Source organism: Cebus imitator, unplaced genomic scaffold, assembly GCF_001604975.1.
Source record: "Cebus imitator isolate Cc_AM_T3 unplaced genomic scaffold, Cebus_imitator-1.0 Scaffold26, whole genome shotgun sequence".
In the NCBI taxonomy this organism is placed as follows: Eukaryota; Metazoa; Chordata; class Mammalia; order Primates; family Cebidae; genus Cebus; species Cebus imitator.
This window is the reverse complement of record NW_016107341.1, coordinates 6,881,786-6,903,783: the sequence shown is the minus strand read 5'-3', so window position 1 is coordinate 6,903,783 and position 21,998 is coordinate 6,881,786. Positions and strand designations below refer to the sequence as shown.

The window sequence follows — 21,998 nt, the reverse complement described above, 5'->3', positions numbered from 1 at the left end:
AGCATCTGCTACAGTACTTCGGAAGAATTTCCCTTGAGACAAATTAGGAACTGTCCACCCAGTTAAGTTTAAGCTACACATCTCAAGTTATGGAGAATCTCTGTGAAGAAAGAAACTTCACATCTGGGTTTTTTGTTTGTTTATTGTTTTGTGTTTTTAATTAACTGTGTTATTACTTGGAAACTGGAGTTATATTATCCAGTGTGGTAGCTACTATCCACATGTGGCTATTGAGTCCTTAAAATGTATCTACTGTGGTTTTGTAATATGTATGAAAAATGTGAAATATAATAATTGTATATTTATTACATATAAATGAATTGATATTTTTATACATAGGTTATGTATATTGTTAAAAATCATTTCATCTAGCTTTAAAAAAAAGCTTTTTTAAAAAATGTAGCTATTAGGAAAGGTAGATTGTATAGTGGTGTACATTATATTTCTCTTGGACCACACACTGATTTAAAGTGGTTGATTACTTGTGGATCAGAATAACCAAATATGAGTAGCCTCAAATTTTAAGCGAGGTTTAATTAACTTTATATAAAGTATCTTTTCATTTAGGAATTTTTACATACTCTCCTCTCTGTATATCATGAGTATTTCTACTCCAAAGCTGTCCTTATTTTGTTTTCTATGCCTGGATTAACAAAACACCTGTCCCCAACTTCTGCCCCACTGATTTTAATGTGTCTATACTTGAAGATCTCCTGAAAATCTCAGACCATTTTATGAAACGAGGCTTCTGGTCTTGCCCACTCCACATTCATATCCCCCTTCTCTGAATTTATTTTTGCAACTACAAAGTATGTAAGAAAACTAACACTTAATTCATGTATCTCTAATCTTTAAAAGTTGTGTTTCTTAGTTTAGAAACATTTTGAGGAGGGAGGATAGGTTCTACTTCTGTTTTCCCTAAAATGATCATCTTCAATACACAACAAACCACTAGTGGATAATTGGTTAATGTCCCCTTTCTGAGCTGGAACCTTAGTCATTCTTCCAGCTCCCAGGTACCCTGACAGATACTACTAACACTATAAAACATAGGTGTATGATATATGATTATCTTTTGGTCAAGCCAGTTTTTAAGTGGTGCCTTAGAGAACAAAAAGTAATGACACTTTAATAAAAACCAAGGAAATTCACTTTTGCCTTTTTTTTTTTTTAATTCTGTAATGGCCTCCTTTGTACTTTTTAATCTCTAATATATCCCTTTTTACTTAAAAAAATGGCCTTTGAATGTTCAGGATGATGCGCGCCAACTCTTCGTGCTAGCTGGAGCTGCTGAAGAAGGCTTTATGACTGCAGAACTTGCTGGAGTTATAAAGAGATTATGGAAAGATAGTGGTGTACAAGCCTGTTTCAACAGATCCCGAGAGTACCAGCTTAATGATTCTGCAGCATAGTAAGTAATCATAACTTCAGAACTAAACTATCATGAATAATCACTTGCAAATCAAATATACCTCCAAGTCAATTTTATTGCAGAATTGGCTGACACATTCTTGTACAACTTAGGTTATTCAAGATGACAGTATTTTAAAACTTTATCTATCTCTGTGTGTGTTGTGTGTGTGTGTATAGGTAGATAGATAGATAGCAATGATATTTCCTGTACGTTCAATAGTGTCTCGAGACTCATGCTATGTAACTCTAATTGAAACATGCAGAATGGTCAGGAAAGTAATTGGAACTCTGAATTGGGTTGTATTTCTAATTTACTTTGAGCTATCTTAATGAGAGTGTAACTGATTTGAGTTCTTTTCATTGTGCTAGTAGTGCCTGAGAAGCGCTACTTGTTCAATGACAGGTACTGTGAGTAGTGATTTTTTGAAGGCGTGCAAGGTGACTCCAAGATATTTTTCACTAAGTAAAATAGCTCTGTATATGAAAATTGTCAATTGTGTCTGTGCCCTGTTGTATTTGATACTGTTTCCAGATATTTAAGTACAGTTTTTTGGAAGAAAAATCTGCCCTGATTTTTCAGGTGGTAGCCCCAGAAAGTTTGCAAAGCAAGTTGTGATAAAACCTAATCAGGGGGACTGGGTGAGGTGGCTCATTGCTTATAATCCCAGCACTTTGGGAGGACAAGGTGGGCAGAACACTTGAGAACTTCAAGACCAGCCTGGGCAGCTTAGCGAGACACTCAGCTCTACAAAAAATACAAAAATTAGCAGACATGGTGGTGCACACCGTGGTCCCATATGTTGTGTGATTTAGTGTGTTTATGTAAGAAATAATGAATATTTTATCACTGACGTCAAACTTTATAACCTGTATAAAAAAATCTACATTTTAACATTTTACACTAATATACATTAACCAGATATACTATGCAGTTTATACATGTATATATATAACATATACACATAGAATATGTATCATATTCCAAATAGTATCATACCCTATACAAAGAGATATTCCTTGAGACACTGAGTTGGTCCTTGCTTTCCAGTTTTAGATACTCCTAATACAATGTACTTTTTCTTCAGCTTTACATTTATTTTGAGATTATTTCTGTTTATGTTGTGAATATTTGATTGTTTTCTGTCTCTGCCATTATATTGTAAATTCAGTAATGTGTTTTTACCTAATATTGTATTCCCATAGCCTGACACAGTTATCACTCAATATGATCTTGTTTAATAATGAATGAATTAATAAACCACACATCACAAAAGCTAGAAGACAAATTAGAAAAAATACTTAGAGGAAGAACACAATTCTTAAACCATATTTGCTTTGACACCACCAGCATCTGCAAAGATTTAAGCGGGAATCACTATTATGAGAAGACTGTTTTGAGTTGAGCTCACCAAAAGGAGCTTTTTCAATAATTAAGGGGTGCTACTTGGGAATGACAGATTGAAGTTCTCTTTCTCACCATGTGGGAAAACTTCCAGACCCTCTCAGTCTCTTGTCCAAGACCTTCTCTCCTGTGCACACTACTTGGACATGAGTTAACAAAAACGTAGGCCAGGCATAGTGGCTCCTGCCCTTTAATCCCAGCATTTTGGGATGCTGAGGTGAGAGGATCACTTGAGCTCAGGAATTCCAGACCAGCCTGGGCAACATACTGAGACCTTGTCTCTACAAAAAGTAAAAAAAAAAAATTTAGCCAGGCATATTGGTCCATGCCTGTAGTCCTAGCTACTTGGGAGGCTGAGGCAGGAATATTGCCCAACCCGAGAAGGTTGAGGCTGTAGTGGGCCATGTCTCTGCCACTGCATTTCAACCTGGGAGACAGAGCAAGACCATGTCTCAAAGAAAAAAAATTAAAATTACAAAATGAAAAATACGTTGCTTTGGTTTTTCATTATTTTATTTCTAGTGGTTGTGACCTTAAGATGGCACTAATGTGGCTGTTTTTTAGGAATGAAGAAAGTCATAGAAACATTTTTCTCCATAGTGATTAGAGGGCATCTTGATTTATGAGTTCTTGACTAGGGATGGTAAGATGTAGTCAAATTGCCCATTAGGACTGAGTAGCCACAAGTTCACACTTTATATTTGTAATCATTTAAAACAGTCAGAGTTTCTCACAGTGACTGCTTTTCTTCTTTGTCTTACTAAAATATTATTTTTAGAGATTTTTTGAACTATAGCAGTTTTGAGCAAAGAAATCTGTGAGTAGTCAGAGTACATTTTAAGTAAGAGTAGCTCATCATTTTAAAGAGGCAGTAAAATCTTGCCATGGCTTGTTTGATTTGTTAAATTGGATTTTCTTACAGTAAACATTTGGAATTAAAAGCACAGAGAAAGTACTGGAGGATTATCAACAATGTGATAATAAGATTCTCTTAAATTCAGTAAATACAATACAGGTAACTCAAGCTGTCATCTCTCTATGTATTTTAGTATAATGAGCACATACATACACTAAACTGTCTAAAACATTTTTTTATTTCTACGTTATCAGCCACCTTATAGTTCTGGTAATAAAAACACTGTGGTGATACTGTCTATATCAGCTGACCTTAGGACTCATTCCAGACTCCTTATTTAAGGCTCTATATAGCGTATGAGTGGCCTTACTCTCCAAGAAAGAACATGCACCTGTTCCCATCTCCATACTGATTTACAGCTTCTCCTGGGGCAATGTCATTCCTTTTTGCCCATCCCGTTATTTATGTTTCTGTTTATACCCCTTACTATCCATGAATCCTTCTTTAATCACCTAGGTCCACATTAATCTCTCCATACTGCACTTTCTGTGAATTACTGACTGTACCATACAATTTGACAAAAAATTAATTTATTCTCTGACATTGAATGGTATGATACCACTACATTCTTATATCACAACATATATAGCACCAGTGGCAGAAAGTATTACATGAGTGACTAAAATGTGTACTGATTTTCAGAGTAGTAAAGGAGTATGTGCTGTTGTCCCATATGTAACTTAAGACTGGTTGAAAAGAAACTCTCATTCAGCCTTTGGGTAGAGTTTTCATCACTGCTTGCCCCAAAATTAAGATTTTAAAAATCTTTAATAAAAAAGAGTGATGTCTGGATCATAAACACAGTGCTATATCCAAAAAGTGTGATAAAGAATCTAAGAAACAAACTGACAGTGTGCATTCGTTTTTTGTTGTTTTTTTTTTAAGCTAGTCTCTTTTCTTTGAATTACTAATAACTGTCTCTAAGAAATAAAGTACACATTTAAAAATACTAAAAGAGCTTCGTGGTTGCAGAGGTGTAAACAGTTTTATTCCATTGGAGTTATATAAGATACAAGCTTAAACTGGTTTATATCTTTACCCAGAAATTTTAAACCTTTTATTGCTTTCAGATTATTGCATGTATTGAAATGTGTTTTAATTTTTGTTTTGGATGATCTTTATTGGCTGTATTTACTACTAACATGTTGTTTTGTTTAATGTTTTCAGCTATTTGAATGACTTGGACAGAATAGCTCAACCAAATTATATCCCGACTCAACAAGATGTTCTTAGAACTAGAGTGAAAACTACAGGAATTGTTGAAACCCATTTTACTTTCAAAGATCTTCATTTTAAGTGAGTAGCTTTGAAACATGATTTCTAAATTTAGATATAAAACATATTGCTTTAGAAATAAAAGGTATTTTAAAAACACCATAAAAGCCATAGAAGAAAAACTAGCCAAAACCATTCAGGACATAGGCATAGGCAAGGACTTCATGACTAAAACACCAAAAACATTGGCAACAAAAGCCAAAATAGACAAATAAGACCTAATTAAACTCCAGAGCTTCTATACAGCAAAAGAAACAATCATTAGAGTGAACTGGCAACCAACAGAATGGGAAAAAATTTTTGCAGTCTACCCATCTGACAAAGGGCTAATATCCAGAATCTACAAAGAACTAAAACAGATATACAAGAAAAAAAAACCCATCCAAAAGTGGGAGAAGGATATGAACAGACACTTTTTAAAAGAAGACGTTTATGAGGCCAACGAACGTATGAAAAAATGCTCATCATCACTGATTATTAAAGAAATGCAAATCAAAACCACATTGAGATAACCACCTCATGCCAGTTAGAATGATGATCATTAAAAAAATCTGGAGACAACAGATGCTGGAGAGGATGTGGAGAAATAGGAACACTTTACACTGTTGGTGGGAGTGTAAAGTAGTTCAACCATTGTAGAAGACAGTGTGGTGCTTCCTCAAGGACCTAGAAATAGAAATTCCATTTGACCCAGCAATCCCATATGCCCAAAGGAGTATAAATCATTCTATTATAAAGGCACATGCACACATATGCTCATTGCAGCACTGTTTACAATAGCAAAGACTTGGAACCAACTCAAATGCCCATTGACGATAGACTGGACAAGGAAAATATGGCACATATACATCGTGGAATACTATGCAGCCTTAAAAAACGATGAGGTCGTGCCCTTTTTAGGGACATGGATGAATCTGGAAACCATCATTCTCAGCAAACTGACACAGGAACAGAAAATCAAACACCACATGTTCTCACTCATAGGTGGTTGTTGAACAATGAGAACACAGGGACACAGGGAGGGGAGCATCACACACTGGGGTCTATTGGTGGGGCCAAGGGAGGGATAGCACGGTGGGAGGTGGGTGCAGAGGTCGGGGAGGGATAACGTGGAAAAATGCCAGATGTAGGTGACGGGAGGATGGAGGCAGCAAACCTCATTGCCATGTGTTTACCTATGCAACAATCCTGCATGATCTGCACATGTACCCCAGACCCTAAAGTACAATAAAAAAATAAATAAAAGGTATAATAAAAGTTTACAGCATTTTTACAGTTGGTAATTACAGTTAGAAAAAAACTTTCTTCAGATGACTGGACCAAAGAATTTTTGGATAAAGGAAGTCAAAAAAAAAGCATTCCTGAGAGGAATATTTTTATTTAACAAAAACTAGCCAGGCAAATTCCTTTTTGCCTGTAGTTTTTACAGTGACTCAAACAAAGTAGTTTTTGGCTTTTGTTTCTAAACCGAAAATTCTGCGCTAATATACTGTGTTTTTGTTGTGTTGCCATCTATTTTTAGGTAAAAAGAGAACAAGGTTTATGGATAGCATAGATGCTTATTTATAGAAATGTTAAGAAAGGAGCATCTTTAAAATTTTTTTCATGGAAAGTTTTCTTTCATGGAACATATCTTCCCTATGGAGGATTCAGTTTACGCACTATTTCATGATGAGAAATATTCATTTAGTTTAGGGTGTACTGAATATCAGCTTAGTTAGGTCTGTGCAGAAAAGCACTGAATTGTAGCCTTTATAAATGCAAGGGGTCTTGGAGTGCATGTTCTAGTTCCCTCATTTTATGATGAACCAGGCTCAGGAAGGTTCAATAAAACATCACATTCAAATTTACAAAACTACTTTTCTTTTTTTCCTTTAAATAACAGTTTCCAAGGTATGAGGAAAGTTGTTGGACTTAAACACGACTGAATATAATGTTTTCATTTGCTGATTCTTGTTTTATCTCTACAGCCTTCATGGTCAGCTACTTTAATCTGTTTCCCTTCCATGTCATCTGCTAATGATTACTGTAACTTTCTTCTTCTAAAATGCTCCACTAACGCATTTCATTATTCACTCAAACAAAATTGCCTAAATTAAGTCTATACTGTTATTGGTCATTTCTTAAAGTAATAATTCAATCATGGAAAAAGAAATTATGTAGCCTGTGTAAAGATACATACATTAATAACATCACAGGTTGGCCTACTGAAACAAAACTTCCTTATTTTCATAGAAAGATAGACAACTGTAGTGTTACTTGATGTAAAAAATTCCAATTAAAAAATGTAGGTGTTTCTTTTTTGCTTCTTAGTATATTATTTGTTTCAGTACATTGAATCTAAATAAAGAGGTTGGCAGAAGTTCTTTTTTTAAAATCTGCTAGTTTTTTATAATTCACATTCATTTAAAATGTCACATGTCCTAAGTACCAGTTGAGTGTTCAGTTGAAGGAACACCAAACACACCAAACACAAAGCCCTTGATCAGTGTTGGGAGGCCCATCTGAACTCAATGCCTCATTTTTGTGAATTCACTAGTAAATAGTCCTGGAAATGAAAATAATAAAAATGCTAGAGTTAAATGAGTGATAGACTTACAGGATTTTGTTGTTGTTGTTCTTTTAACGGGTAGGGATTTTTCTATTTGTTTTTAACCCAACAAGGTTAAGATTGATTTTAAGGAAGATTGCCACTTCAGTCATGGGTGTCAGTTAGATCCCATCTCACAGCTGCAAAGCTTTATAGATACATTGACCCAAATTGAGCACACTCCAGTTGTCACCACAGAAAATTGGATTAGGAAAGGTGTTTATGATCTGTTTTTCAAGGAAAATTTTAATATTTTATGTTTTTCTAAATTTCAGCTTTTAAATACAATGAAGGATTAGATAAATCATTTATTAGTTTGTGATTTTTTTAAGATTATGTTTAGTGGGGGTTTCTGGTTTCTTTGTAGAAATTCACTCTTTACAAGATTGTGAATATATCTCCTTAACCCAGCTCCATCCCCCCAATACCAAGAAGAATATTTTTAAAAAAACTATTACAAAAGCAAAAATAACAATAAACTGTTACATCATTCTGTTTGCTGAAAAATAATTTATCTGCATTTGGTTTGCAAACGGAGTGTCCCATATCTTTATTGAAATTATTTTGTCTTTTTTTTTTTCATTAAAAATTATCTGGTTCAACATAATCATTCTAAATAAATCTTTACTATGAATTATGGATTAGGCTTTTCTTCAGTTAACTCTGTTGCTCTGAATTGGTCATGATAATAAAGCAGAATTTCTAAAATCATCTTGGAAAAAAGATTTCTTGTGAAAAAAATTTATCAGTTCACCTCATAAAGAAAGCTCACTGTTACAATTAGTGAGCACTGTTAAATTATATGCAATGATACTTCTGATTGCTTCCATAAGTATTTTAAATTTAATACATTTGTTACTATCACTTGTCACTGATATATCAGTGGTTCGTGTAATTGAATTTACCAGAGAACTAAAGCTTTATTTCAGTTTTTCATGGCTACTTCTCCTGAAAAAACAAACATTGACCTGCTTTCTTAAACAAAGATCTAGGTCATAATTAATTTATCTGGCAACATTAGCTTTGTGCTTTAATGCATGCTGTGGTTTTACGTATGCTTCCTCCCCTCCTTTTCATTTTTTCTAAGAAAAGCCCTCGATGGACATTTTATGCTGCTGTCATTAACTCTTACTGAAAGCATTTACTTTCTTTTAGTCTATTCATTGCTATTTCTATAATATCAAATAAACAAACTCAGTACTCTGATTTCAAGTAATCAGATATGTCTGATCTGGAGAATATTGTCATTTTATCTTCAAACTGTAAGAAATCATTTTATTGACAAGGAAGTTGACTATTAGATTGGGCCTTACAACTTTTTTTTTTTTTTTTAAACTTAGTATTCCTTAGATTCTGATTTTGGTTTTGCTCACTTTGCTTTAAATATTATGTTCTAAGGCAAACTTAAATTATGTTCAGGTAGTGGCTTAAGTAGTCTCCCCTTATTTGAGGATTCGCTCCAAGAACCCCTTTGAATGCTTGCAGCTGCTGAGTTACTGAACCCTATATATACCATGTTTCTTCATAGGCATGCATACCTATGATAAAGTTTATAAATTCCGCATAGTAAAAGACTGATAACTAATACTAAAATAGAACAATCATAGCAACATACTATAATTAAAAGTTATGTGAATGTGGTCTTGCTGTCTCAAAATACTGTAATATTTTTGGACCTTGGTTGACCACAGGTAGCTGAAATTGCAGAGAATGAAATCAGGAATAAGTGGGAACTACTGTATTTCTAACCAATATTATCTCAGGAGAAAATGTGTGGAGTTGGAGTTAGCAAGTAAAGATTCTAGATCTAGGTTCCCCTAATAAGTATTTGGGTAAACCTGGTTAAGCTTCTTAACAGGCTATTACAGTTTTGCTCTGTGTTATAGTCTTAAAAATAAAATGAGTTATTGCCTATGAAAAATGTTGTACAAGTGAGAACTCTATAAATGGTAATAAGTGGCAGTGGCAAATGTTAAAATCAGTTATTTGGTACTTAAGGCAGTCTGACTATATAAAATTCACTTTTCATCTTGGTCAGGTCCACTCTTAAACATTTATTTCAGAACCATACTTTCCACTTCCAGTCTAGGTTTTTCAAACTTGTCATTTCAACATTCAGCAAATACTGGGATTCAGTAAAGTTGACACTCAGCATTATCCTTCCAGGAGGTTCATTTATCGTACTCCATTTAAGCTTCTTGGTTGAGGTTGATGTAATTTAGTTGCTGTTTTTATTTGCTGACTTAAAGATAAACACAGGTTTGTCAGGAACCTCAGATAAACTTTGTCTTATTTTGGATTTCGAATTCTGTTAAATTACTATCATTGCTACCATATGGTTTCAACTTTGCTTTTTATAGGTTAAATGAGCCTCAGATGAGTGAGAGCAGAAATGCATTTAGAGTAATTCTACTGGGAACGCTTGAGTATGGTCATCTTCTGGTTTTTTGGTGCTCTTCATATTGTAATCATTTGTTTAATTTTAACTGCTGAGTAAAATTTCAGTTTCACATTAAAAAAATTATTGGTATTAGCAAATTCAAAATGAGGCAATACAGCATCATAATTTAAGAATTCTTAGTATCTCTATGTCTAGGTATTTATGGTCAGCGTCTGTGTGGATTATTTTGCTTTAATAAAAGAGTCAGCAATTTCATTTTATTTTATTTATTTATTTATTTATTTTTGCCAAATATAGAGTTAAAGCATTCTTTCTGCCCTAAAATTATAATATGAGATAAATTTCTATTTCATTTCTATAGTACTATAAATGTGTTATGGATTTTGGAATACAACATCCAGTTTATGCGTTTGATATCCATATATGGTTAGCTAGCTTTGTAGCAGTTGGTTTGGGTGACAGGGGTGTTAGATGCTAGTCTGAGGCATAAATCAGCACATCTCAGCACGTCCGACATCTCCTTCTACTCCACTCTTCAGAATCCCTAAGAAAACTCAAATTCATTTCCTATGTGATGTTGGTTTAAACTCTCATCATTTCATATGAAAGATAACATACTATGTTTTTACTCTTTTTTAATAGAAGTTCAGGACTTAACAGTATATAAAATAAGATATTTCTAATATAGGCGTAGAGGAATGAATAATGCTTGTACATTTTTATCTACCATTATATGGAAAACGAAAGTAGTGATAAAACTTAGTGTTTCCTCTGGTTGTTACCTTCATTTAGCTCTCTCTGAATTCCAACAAACTTAAGTAGTTTGATCATTTGTAATATCAGTTCTCAGTCATTGTTGCTTCTGGATTAATTAATTGGCTTGGGAATTAATTGATTCTCAAAATGATGGCGCCCAGACTAGTAACATCTGACTCCTAATATTCTGAATCATACCCAAGTTTGCGAACCACTAGCTTAGACTTCGAGTTCTTTCCATGACCATTCTCTACCTATCATCCCATGTCCTCCTTCCCTGTGTGTGTCTGGTTCCATTTAGCTTATAGTTCATTTTTTAGTTTATCTCTTCAACTCTCATTTTACTAATCAGCGAAGAGGAAACTGCAGCCTCCTACACTTTGCTTGCAGATTTCCTCAGCTAAATGTTGAAGTTCATTGCTTAGAAGTTGCACCTTCCACCCAGCACTGGCATACAGTTCAGCCAGCTGTTTGCCGCTTTATAACAAGGACTGTCTTTCCTGTAGTATATAATAACATGTTTTCATATCCTTCTGAGGCCTCCTTTAACATTCATATATCAACCAACATTCTGTCCACAATGATACGTGTATTCTCGAAGACAACAGAAGCTTCTTTCCAGTTGTATTTCCATCTGAGCTCTTACGTCTTTCTCCCAATTTCTACCAGCAGTCTTTTCAAGACAATCTAGTTTTCCTGTCTGTCAAATGCTTAAATTTTCTTCCACCTCCTACATATTACGCAATTCTCAAGTCACTTCCATGTTTTTAGGTATTTGTTAGAGTAGCACCTCACTTTCAGCGCTAAAAGTTGTATCAGTCAGTATTCGCCAGAAAAACAGATCCATTAGGTTATGTTTATTTAAAGGAATTGGTTTATGGGATTCTGAAGGCTAGCAAGTCTGAAGTTTGTAGGGTAGGTCAGCAAACGTGGACATGAGTTGTCATGACGTTGTTGAGAAAGAATTACATTTTCTTCTGGGAAACCTCAGTTTTTGCCGGTTTGGGCCTGTGGAGTGATTGAGGCCTGTTAAATTATTGAGGACAGTCTCCATTACTGATTATAGATGTTAACCATTTCTATAAAATACCTTCACAACAACATCTGAAGTGTTTGATGAAATAAAACCTAGATAAATGTATGATGGCATAGCCAAGGTAACACACAGAACTATACCGTCACAGAGAGAAAATGTGAGCTAGGGTCATTTGGGTTGTTTATTTATATCTGCTGTTGGATGGACAGGGTATATGTAACATCTAACCAGAGAAGTTATCTAAGATATGCTATCTTTTCAGTCAAGTTATTTTCAAATTGTGTTCCTGGGAATTTTAGCAAATGGTAACCCAATTTAAATCATTTTAATGTACTATCATTTATTTTATTCTTGTTAGATCTTTGTTACCACCTATGCTTTTTACATCTTAACTCTTTGATTTATTTTGTGGTAGAAACATTGTGTTATATTGCTTACCTGAATTTAATGAACAGTTTACTAGCTAAACCAAAAGAATGAAGCCCGCTTAAATGATGATAAAAATAACAATACTAGTTGATGTACTCAGATTTGGTTTATAGGCCAGTACTGCTCTGTAGGGAAAATTCTTTTTGCCTGGGAATTAAATAGGAACTATTTTAATTAGTGCACCATCTAGATAAATGGAGCCTTTAAAAATGTACCAGTTCGCGTAGTGTTTTCATTATATAAGTGGTTATTTCTAGGTTGCATAATATAGTCTATGCAAATTTTAACTTTTGCTTAGCTTTATAAAGTCTTACAAGAGAAAAAGAATAGACTATTGCCTTTATATTGTTTGATTTTGCTGCTGCTTTGTTCACTAACCTACAGTGGTTCACTATTGTATATTGTGTAAAAATTGAGGATTTTTTCATTCTAAATGTTAAGGCCATTCAATAGGATCACTTATTTCATATTTCAGTTCCCTCATTTTGTAATGTATCATGATTTTACTTTTTATGCAAACCTGTTTTACCCTATGTGAATTTTATTTGCTTGCCTTACATTTTCTTACCTGGAATGATTTCTTCTTTACATCAAAGCACTGCTTATTGCTTCTGAGCCAAAAGGACATATTGTAGTAGGAGGAGAGAAGGTCTCTGTTCTCTGCCTTCAATGTTCCGTGACTGTGGCAAATGGAATATTTACTCTTTGATCTCTGCATTCCCCAGTTGCTTCATGTGACTTCTCAGTGTTTACACATAATGTAGTCCATTCATTTGTGTTTGCTTTAATGTTCTAAGTGTTCTCATGTGTTAATGTCTAGTTTTTTTGTTTTTTTGTTTTTTTTTTTTTAGGGTATTTTTGTTTTGCTTTGTTTTAGAGATACCCTCCCTTCAATCAAAAACTTTAAAAACCAGCAGTTCTTTTTCCCCTTTTGAGAAGTCCAGTTTGTGACACTGTTTTCCTCCCATAAAGTCCTTCTCTCCTTCCTTTCATCACACATTTCCACAACTATTCGGAGCTTTTTGGTTAGCATTAAAGAACTCCTGGGAGCTTTTTGAACATTTAATGTGATGTCAACTCGTTTCTTAACAGAATGTTTGATGTGGGAGGTCAGCGATCTGAGCGGAAGAAGTGGATTCATTGCTTCGAAGGAGTGACAGCGATCATCTTCTGTGTAGCACTGAGTGACTACGACCTGGTTCTAGCTGAAGATGAAGAAATGGCAAGTAGAACTACTTTAAGAGTTGAGCTTGAAACATGAAGAGCTGAAGATGCTGCCAAGAATTTTTCTAAGAAAAATTCTTAAGAAATTCTTTCTAATGTCTATAATAATTTTAAAGTACAGGGTCTTTCCTCTAACTTTTCTATTTGTGTAATAAAAGAGAAATAAACTAGAGAAGCACAGGTGGATCTCGAGGAAAAGGAAAACATGGAGTCAATGTCACCTCAACCCTGTAAGCTTAAGGATGCATTTCTGTATCTAATATCTACATAGCAAAAGGAAATATAGTTACATAGTAGTCCAAAGTTTCCTTTTCTTAATTTGTTACTTCTGTTTGCTTAGTAAATTTTTAATATATGTTATGCTTTGTTGCTGCCCTATAATTTTTAGATATGTTTCAGTGTACCATCAACATGGGGGAAATGTTTTTAAATAGAAATGCGCAAAACGTTGTCATTTTAAGTTAACTTTGCTACATAGTGGGGAAAAAGAAGTAGAAATGTCAGTTTTGTACGGCTTACCCTTGAACAACAGGGGTTTAAGCTGCATGGGTCCACTTATATGAGATTTTTTTTCAATCAAACACATTAATGGGATGCGAAACCTGAGGATACAAAGAGCCAGCTTTTCCTATATAGCAGGTTTTTCAACTCCTGAACTTTAGTATATGCAGATTTTGGTACCCTTGGAGGGTCTTTGTACCAATCCCCGAGTATACTGAGGGACGATTGTATTTTTAAAAGCAAGTATATGAATTATAGTACAGTAGGTGCTGTGCAACACCACATGTTCATTCTCTCATTTCAGCACTATAAAATGTATCACTGCCCTCTTTGAGCACAGATCCTGGAAGGTCAAGAAACAGGAATTGGAAGTGTCCTTCCAATATTTATATTTAATATAATATTTAGAGTATTGGGCTAATTGGGTCTTAGCTTGTTCAACTTAATTTATTAATCTTTAAAAAACTTGATTTATCTTTTAATGGAAACTAAGATGAAATGAACTCTATGACAATGCCATTTCTTTTCACATGTTCACACTTCACAGCCCTAGATTACAACTACCAGTAGCAGGATCTTCCCTGGCACAGTGCATGACATGTAGTGGGCACTCAGCAAGTGAAAGTTGAATGCAAAAAGTGATGAAAGTTGATTAGACACTTATCTCACCTAAAGTGAAAGTGTGTTTGTTCTGAAATGGCAGAAATGTATTTTTGTGATATGTTTTATATTTTTCAGCAGACCAAACTCTGTTTTATTACAACACCTATTATTTTTTAAAATAGTCCTCAAAAATCCTTGCTGTTAGTGACAAATTGTTGTTTTTTTTTCTGTTACAGAATCGAATGCATGAAAGCATGAAGTTGTTCGACAGCATATGTAACAACAAGTGGTTTACAGATACATCTATTATACTTTTTCTAAACAAGAAGGATCTCTTTGAGGAAAAAATCAAAAAGAGCCCTCTCACTATATGCTATCCAGAATATGCAGGTATCTTACTTTTCTGGGAATAATTTGTCAAGTTACATATTTCTAAGTGAAACTTCCCCTAAGGCAAGAATTCAGTAGTTAATTTGAATCTATTGGCCTAGTGATTCTTACAACTTTAAGGGATATTATTTATCAAACTTCATTTGAGCACAGATATTTCCTTAAGATGTGGACGAAATTACTGAACATAATGTATTTATTTTATGGAAAAGCTGTTAGATAATTTTTAGTGATGACTCCAAGTTAAAATATTAATTTTTTAAATCCAGTTAACAGATTTTATGTCAGGTACTGTGTGATGTACAGTGAATAAGACATGTCTCTGTTCACCGTCTAATTTCAAAGACAGACACGCTTAAAAAACAACAAGTAATAGCAGTGCAATCTACTGCTAAAATACGACATGAACATTATTGTAAGGAGGAAAATAAAGATGGAATCGGTGAGGCAGCTAACTCACCCAGAATGGCAGGCAAGGTTTCACAAGAAGCCTGATTTGGTAATGAGACTGTTAATGGTGACTTTAATTTTACTACGATGGAAAATTTCCTTGAGTGAGAAAGGTAGACCTGAAGTACAGTCCTCACTTTTCCATAATTAGCTTTTTGATCTTGAACAAGGCAGTTAGTTCACCTAGGTCTCAGTATTTCATCTGTGCAGTCAGGAGTTGGGCTGAAACATTGGTTTTAGTTCAGTTCCTTGGAGCACCTCCTGGGTTGCTGTTGAAGGTGGAGATGAGGGAGGGAACAGAACTAATTACTGCCCCCCCACCCACCACCTTATCACTTTTTCATTAAAGTAGAGTAACTCAGTTTTCATCTGGTTTACGTATCAAGCGGAGTAAGATTTTATTTTAGTGAAGAGCACTCAATATGCCTTAAAAAACAGGGAGTTTGTCTATGACTGGTTTATGTAATCTCCAAATCTAGATAGCTTGAAGTGTTTACTTACTCTCACCCCACTCCTTTTTTTTTTAAAGTCTCAAAAATTGGTTTCTTCATAAACAAAATTTTCCTCAATCTTATGTTGAGTAAATTGTAAGATGAGTATTTACTGCCATTTACAGGAAATGTTAAGACAATACTGTGATGTCAGTGCTCTGGTATCCCCACCCATACAGATGAGAATACCAGGGGTTAATGAAGCCAGAATTCCATTCGAGACCCAAGTCCATTGTCCTCCTGCTCCTAGACCATTAACAACTAGGCTACATTTAATGAAATACTCACTGGAACCAAAAGGGGAGGGCTATTTGGTAAATATGATCATGTCACTTATTGTTATAGCTCTTTTTGTGTACTGTGAAGTTATGCTTCCAGTTCAAAATAATTTCACACAGTTGCTTACTTTAAAACTTTGCTTTCTTTTTGAAAGTCATAGTCCTAAGTCACCATACTCCTAAATCGCCATAAGCATTTTCTGTGCTTATTAGGAATAGATTGAAGTTATCCAGAATCAAGATGGCTTAATTTTTCCCTTATTTGAATATATTTTTCAGTGTATTTTTTATCATTTTCTATGATGTAGCCATTTTCGTGTTAATTCATATTACCAGATTCCCCAAATGAATCCATAAATATTATATACTTAAGGATTTCAGAGCAACTAAGGATACGCATGTTAGCTCTTCCTTTGCCAAGTAGACAGTGTGTTTAGGAATTTTTGCTTGTGCTTTGCTTAAGTTAATACGAATACCTGATTTCAAAATCTTTGCACAAAAAGAATATTACATAATTCTTTCACATCCTCAGAGTTAAGATTATTATTTAAGATCTCCATTGCATGCCCGAAGTATTGATTCAGTGCCTTCTTGCTTCAGCCTCAACTCTCAGTTTCCTATGGCTGTGGAAGAACCCTGTGTAGCCCTTAAACAACTCACTTGATTTGTCTCCTGTCTGTCTGCTCCTGTGTTGTCCTTCTCCTCCTCTTCTTTTTACTGTATGTTGCCACTTCACCAGCTTCATCTGCAGTCATGTCATCTTAACTCTCTATCCTTTCATAGTCATATCTATTCTCAATAGGTTAAATGTTGTGGTCAACCCTAATTTCTCTCTGGAGCCTTAGGTTTGTATTACCAACTGCTTGAACATACATGCTTTGTTGTCTGTTTGTTTGTTTGTTAGCACCCAAAGCTCAGACAGAACTCTTTTCTTTTTTTTTTTTTTTCCCCCTCTCAGCTTTCCTGTCTTTCCTTTTTGATTGTGTCATCAGCCTCCCAGTTCTTCATTTTTGAACCTGGTTATCACCTACTTACCTTTGTTCAGGACAATTCTATCACCTATTAAAAAAAATCTATCATATTTACTCTCTTGTCCCTGCTTTGCCATTCTTTTCTTAAGACTTAAAATCAGATTGAAGAATGTTTATTCATACATGTTGTAGCTTTTAGGGTAATCTGGCTAGCTGCCTAGGATATATAGAGCAAATTGACTTATGCACTGAATGTAAGCTGTTCGGCTGAAATGTATTTTAATTTAGCAGTTGCATTAGCTTCTGTGGGCCAACAAGATGCTGTTGATTGCTTTAAAATTTTGGAGAACAAAACTTACTATAAAACTTCTATTTAATAAAATTTGATTTTTAAAAGTATATGATTGCTGGTGATATAAAAGAGTTAAATGTAAACTTACTCAAAGACTATAGCTTTATTACCTTTTTATCCCTAATAAAAATCTCATAATCTATGCTGTCATAGCACATTAAATAACATTCCTGTGAGCATTCGTCACATTGTATTATATTGGATTCTATAAGCTATAAAAGGAGTGTAGGGGCTGGTGGGATATGATGTTTACTCTTAAGAGTTCACATTCTGGTTTAGGAGACTGAACACTGAAAAAGAATTTAAGTTTGTATAAAGCAGTGTAACAAAAACTGATATAGTTATTTCTAGAAGGAGGAAAAAGTTTTTAAGTGATAGGGAACCCAGCTAGATTTGAATAATTAGGAAAAGTTACATGGAGTGCCAATTTTGAGCAAATGTGAAGGCAAGCAGAGATCTCAGCCGGTGAAGTAGAGTGAAGAGGAAGTACTGCAGTACCACAGCTGGCAGTTTGCATATTGGGTCCTCACGACGTGGGGTGAGTGCCAGTGTGGAGGAGAGGATCTTAGAATGGCACTGCAGGGTAGGCTGGGTAGTAGAGGACCTTGAAAGCCTGGCAGATAATTTTGGATTATTGCTACAAAAGAGGGGTTTAGATAATTATTTTCCAAATGAAATTTGATTTTTTGTCATTGAAGCTTTACACATGCCATTACATTATATACATTAATGTATATTACAGTATTATGTACATACATACACACGTACACACACACCCTCAGCATAAGTGCATTTTTAAAGGTGAGCATGCCAATATCTACCACTCAGGTCAAGAAACCAAACAGCTTCAGGACACCAGAAAGCCCCATCATGCCTCCTCTCAGTCTTAACCAGTCAAACCCTCCCCCCAACACACACGTACACACTCAAACCCCATATACACACAGAGAGTAATCACTGATTCCTCACGGATAATCACTGAAGACCTTAATAAAGAAAGCACACAAAGGAAATATACACCCACTTCACATGTGCCACAGATAATATTAATTGGTGAAGCTTTTGTCCTTACCAATTCATTTTCAGATATTGTTGGATCATACAGTATATGATCTTTTTGCATCTAGCTTCTTCTGTTCAATAGTATGCTTATGAAATTAATTTATGTTATTGAGTATGGCAGTAGTACTTTCATTCTCATTTATTATATGTCTTCAGTGATATACTCTTCTGTCAAGTGTACATCCAGAAACTGAATTGTGGGGTCAGTGCGTGTGTGTGGTTATCTTTAGATATTGCCAATTTCTGGAGGGTTTGTACTCAGAGGAAGCCTTTAGTCAGTAACCTGAGAGCTGGAATGTGTCATTCACTTTTTGGTAACCTCATACTCCTAAACATGATTGTAGACCTTGGTACAATTTTTGAATAAAGAAAAAGGAGTGAAGAATGCTAATTAAGATATATATAGAAAAGGGAGGTAAAAATACTGATCAGCATTCAGCCAACATTTCTTGATCTACCATTGGGCCAAAACTGAAATAGCATGCTGTCATCAAGCAGCTGAATTGGGGTGTAGAGAACAAAGGGTAAGAGGGAAAAAGATCTGGCATTTGGAGATCGAGGCAGGAACAAAGATCATGATGAACATGGAATGCCATGTAGAGGAAACTTTTTGTTTAAATTTAGGGATAACTTACAGTCATTAAAGATAATTAACATGGAGTGTTTTTCATTTAGAATAAATAGTCTCTCCCATTCTAGAAGGGAAAGCACAGTTAAGGAGTCCATGAATGAAACTGTATGAAACTGACTTCAGTTTGATATGTATGAAACTGAATTCAATATTTTAGGCAGTATACTTGTTATTTTAGCTTTTTGCATTATGTTTCCTTTTTCCACCTCAGGATCAAACACATATGAAGAGGCAGCTGCATATATTCAATGTCAGTTTGAAGACCTCAATAAAAGAAAGGACACAAAGGAAATTTACACCCACTTCACATGTGCCACAGATACTAAGAATGTGCAGTTTGTTTTTGATGCTGTAACAGATGTCATCATAAAAAATAATCTAAAAGATTGTGGTCTCTTCTAAGTTTTGCAGTTAATGGTAAAATGCATTTTCAAACCAAATGAGTACTTACATATGGATCTCTGTAGACTAGAGTCTTGCAGCAACACAGAATGTAATATAAGGCAAATGCATCTGGGACCTGACCAAAGTTGTTCTGTTTTTGTTTTTTTAACTGAAAGTAACAGAAGGACCTTCCTTAAATGTGACAGATGGTCATGCAGTATGAAACTGAAGGACAGTGTTAAAGCTGGGCTCTAGTATATTGATGATTTCTGCATAAGTGTAAATATGCAAATGTATGTATACATGTATTTATGACTTTAGTTTTTGATATTATTTTTAGGTTTTAAGAGGGGCAATTTAGGATTCTAGGGTGATGGCTTTGGAAATAACATAAATATTCCTTGTACTGAACGACAGGCTATTACTATGTTTGCCAGTTTTAAGCAGCTTTATTTATGTTCGTGTCCTGTAAATTTTTAAGTACAGTAATTAATATTAGGAAACATTACAGCCCTTATCTTGATTATGTGTATACTTGTATTAATAAAAATGTTATTCGTACAAACATTGCACAGACTATTTTAATAACTTGATTTGTTCTTTAAATTCTATGTGTTTTATTGAAATGTTCTTAAGATGAATATACATGCCTTTGGATCAATTATTTAAACATTGTATGCATTTTGATTTTTCCTACTTTAAGAAAATAAAATAATTTAATTTTACATTAGATTCCACATTAGATTTGGTTTGAAAAACTAAAATTTCGGATTTTTGAGGATAGACTCTCCTAGACTTATTGTAAACACTTAGTTTTTATTCACTGTTTTTCACTCTGAATTTTAATATTTGGCTGATATTAATGCGTCGCCTCAAAGGTGATGTCATATTAATTTTTATACACTTTAAATAACTACATTTTTGTTTTTCACTAAGTTTGGAGGGATCCTAAGAGCATTTTTGTGGGTAAAAAACCTGTGGGCATAATGAATTTTGAGACATTCATTTGTGTATTTCCCTTGAGGAGTCTCTTGTACCTAGCATACATAATAGCTCCTGTTTAGAAGATAATAAGAAGGATCTTTGAATACTCTCTATTGCTGATGTAATGCAATATTTAAATTCATACATATAACTAGTTTCAAATGTAATTATCACACTATGTTAAAATTACTTTTTTCCCTTCGATTTTCAAATTTCTCCACTTGCTTGAGTTTTTATTTCTTTTTCAATTATACTGTCATTTCTGAGAATGAAATGGACAATTACACTTAGAAAATGAGTAATAGTATTTAATAAGTCAGTGACTATATGTATGCTCAAATAAGTATTACATATCAGCTAGATATTGAGCTTTAATAGAATAATTTTCTTTTGATTATTCATGATGTGTCATCTCTGTGACCTTGTTTCAGCAAAATGAACAGCACTCCCCACCCAACCTCCCTTTTTTTACTCATCTTGGAAAAAGTTAGTCTTTCAGTACGCGTTGTTGGTAAGTAGTTTCTAAGTTATGTGTTGTCACTGGGTTGAAGTATATTTGTTAAAGTATGTGTGTGTGTGTATGTAACCATAAACTATAGTCATATCTGTTTCATTTTGAGGATTTTCTCCTTTGTAACGTAAAGAAATTCGAAGTTGTCAAAGTTCCTTAAATGTGTTAGATTTTTTATGTGCCTTTCATGAAAGATATGTTTTCATTAATTTTACTGATGGACCTGTAATATCCACATTGTGAAGCTGTGTATGAAATTCAACTATAATATGAATAAATTTGAATCATGAGAAATATGAGTTGAAAAGCCACAAAGAAGCACATATTGGTGACCATCGTTAATGAAATCCTGAACTTTATTCTGTGTAATTGTGTTAACTAATCCTAATAAATTTAAATTTTTAAAATTTTATAAACCTATTGGCTAAGTACATTTTTTATTGGAATTTAAGTATCAGTCTGTTTTCTCTTCATTTCTTCTTTTTCTATGCTCTGTTTACAATTTCAACTACTCCAGAAGCTCCAGTTTTCACTGCTACAAGTTATGAGATGCGATGCCACATTTGGAATTGCCTGCTTGATATCCCTTTCTGAGAATTCATTCCCTGCTTTAACTTCTTATATTCAAAACTAAATTATCATCATTCTTCCCTTAAACTAGTTCTAACCCCTGACTTTGCCATTTTACCTGCTAAGTACCATCATTATTTATTCCTTCAATGGGGAACTGTTCAGCCATTTGGAACTTTTTTTTTTTTACTTTAAGTTCTGGGATACATGTGCAGAACGTGCAGGTTTGTTACATAGGTATACATGTGCCATGGTAGTTTGCTGCACCTATGAACCTGTCATGTAGGTTTTAAGCCCCACATGCATTAGGTAGAACTCTTCCTATTCCTCATCTCCATTTCAATTTACTGACAATCCTACAATGCCTTACATCTGTTT

The 21,998-nt window shown here is 34.3% G+C and overlaps 1 protein-coding gene across 2 annotated transcripts in view; it reads left to right on the top strand.

Annotated features, from left to right (window-relative positions):
• Positions 1-21,462, top strand: part of GNAI1 (G protein subunit alpha i1) — an 81,348-nt gene extending 59,886 nt beyond the window's left edge. Inside the window, exons 4-8 of one of the 2 annotated variants that reach the window (XM_017523125.1) lie at positions 1,254-1,411; positions 4,899-5,027; positions 13,311-13,440; positions 14,783-14,936; positions 19,383-21,462. In XM_017523125.1, coding sequence (XP_017378614.1) covers positions 1,254-1,411; positions 4,899-5,027; positions 13,311-13,440; positions 14,783-14,936; positions 19,383-19,573 — 762 coding nt within the window. In that variant the 3' untranslated portion in view covers positions 19,574-21,462. The remainder of the gene's footprint in view (positions 1-1,253; positions 1,412-4,898; positions 5,028-13,310; positions 13,441-14,782; positions 14,937-19,382) is intronic. The other variant, XM_037736551.1, reaches the window with a different exon arrangement.
• Positions 21,463-21,998: the final 536 nt, after the last annotated feature.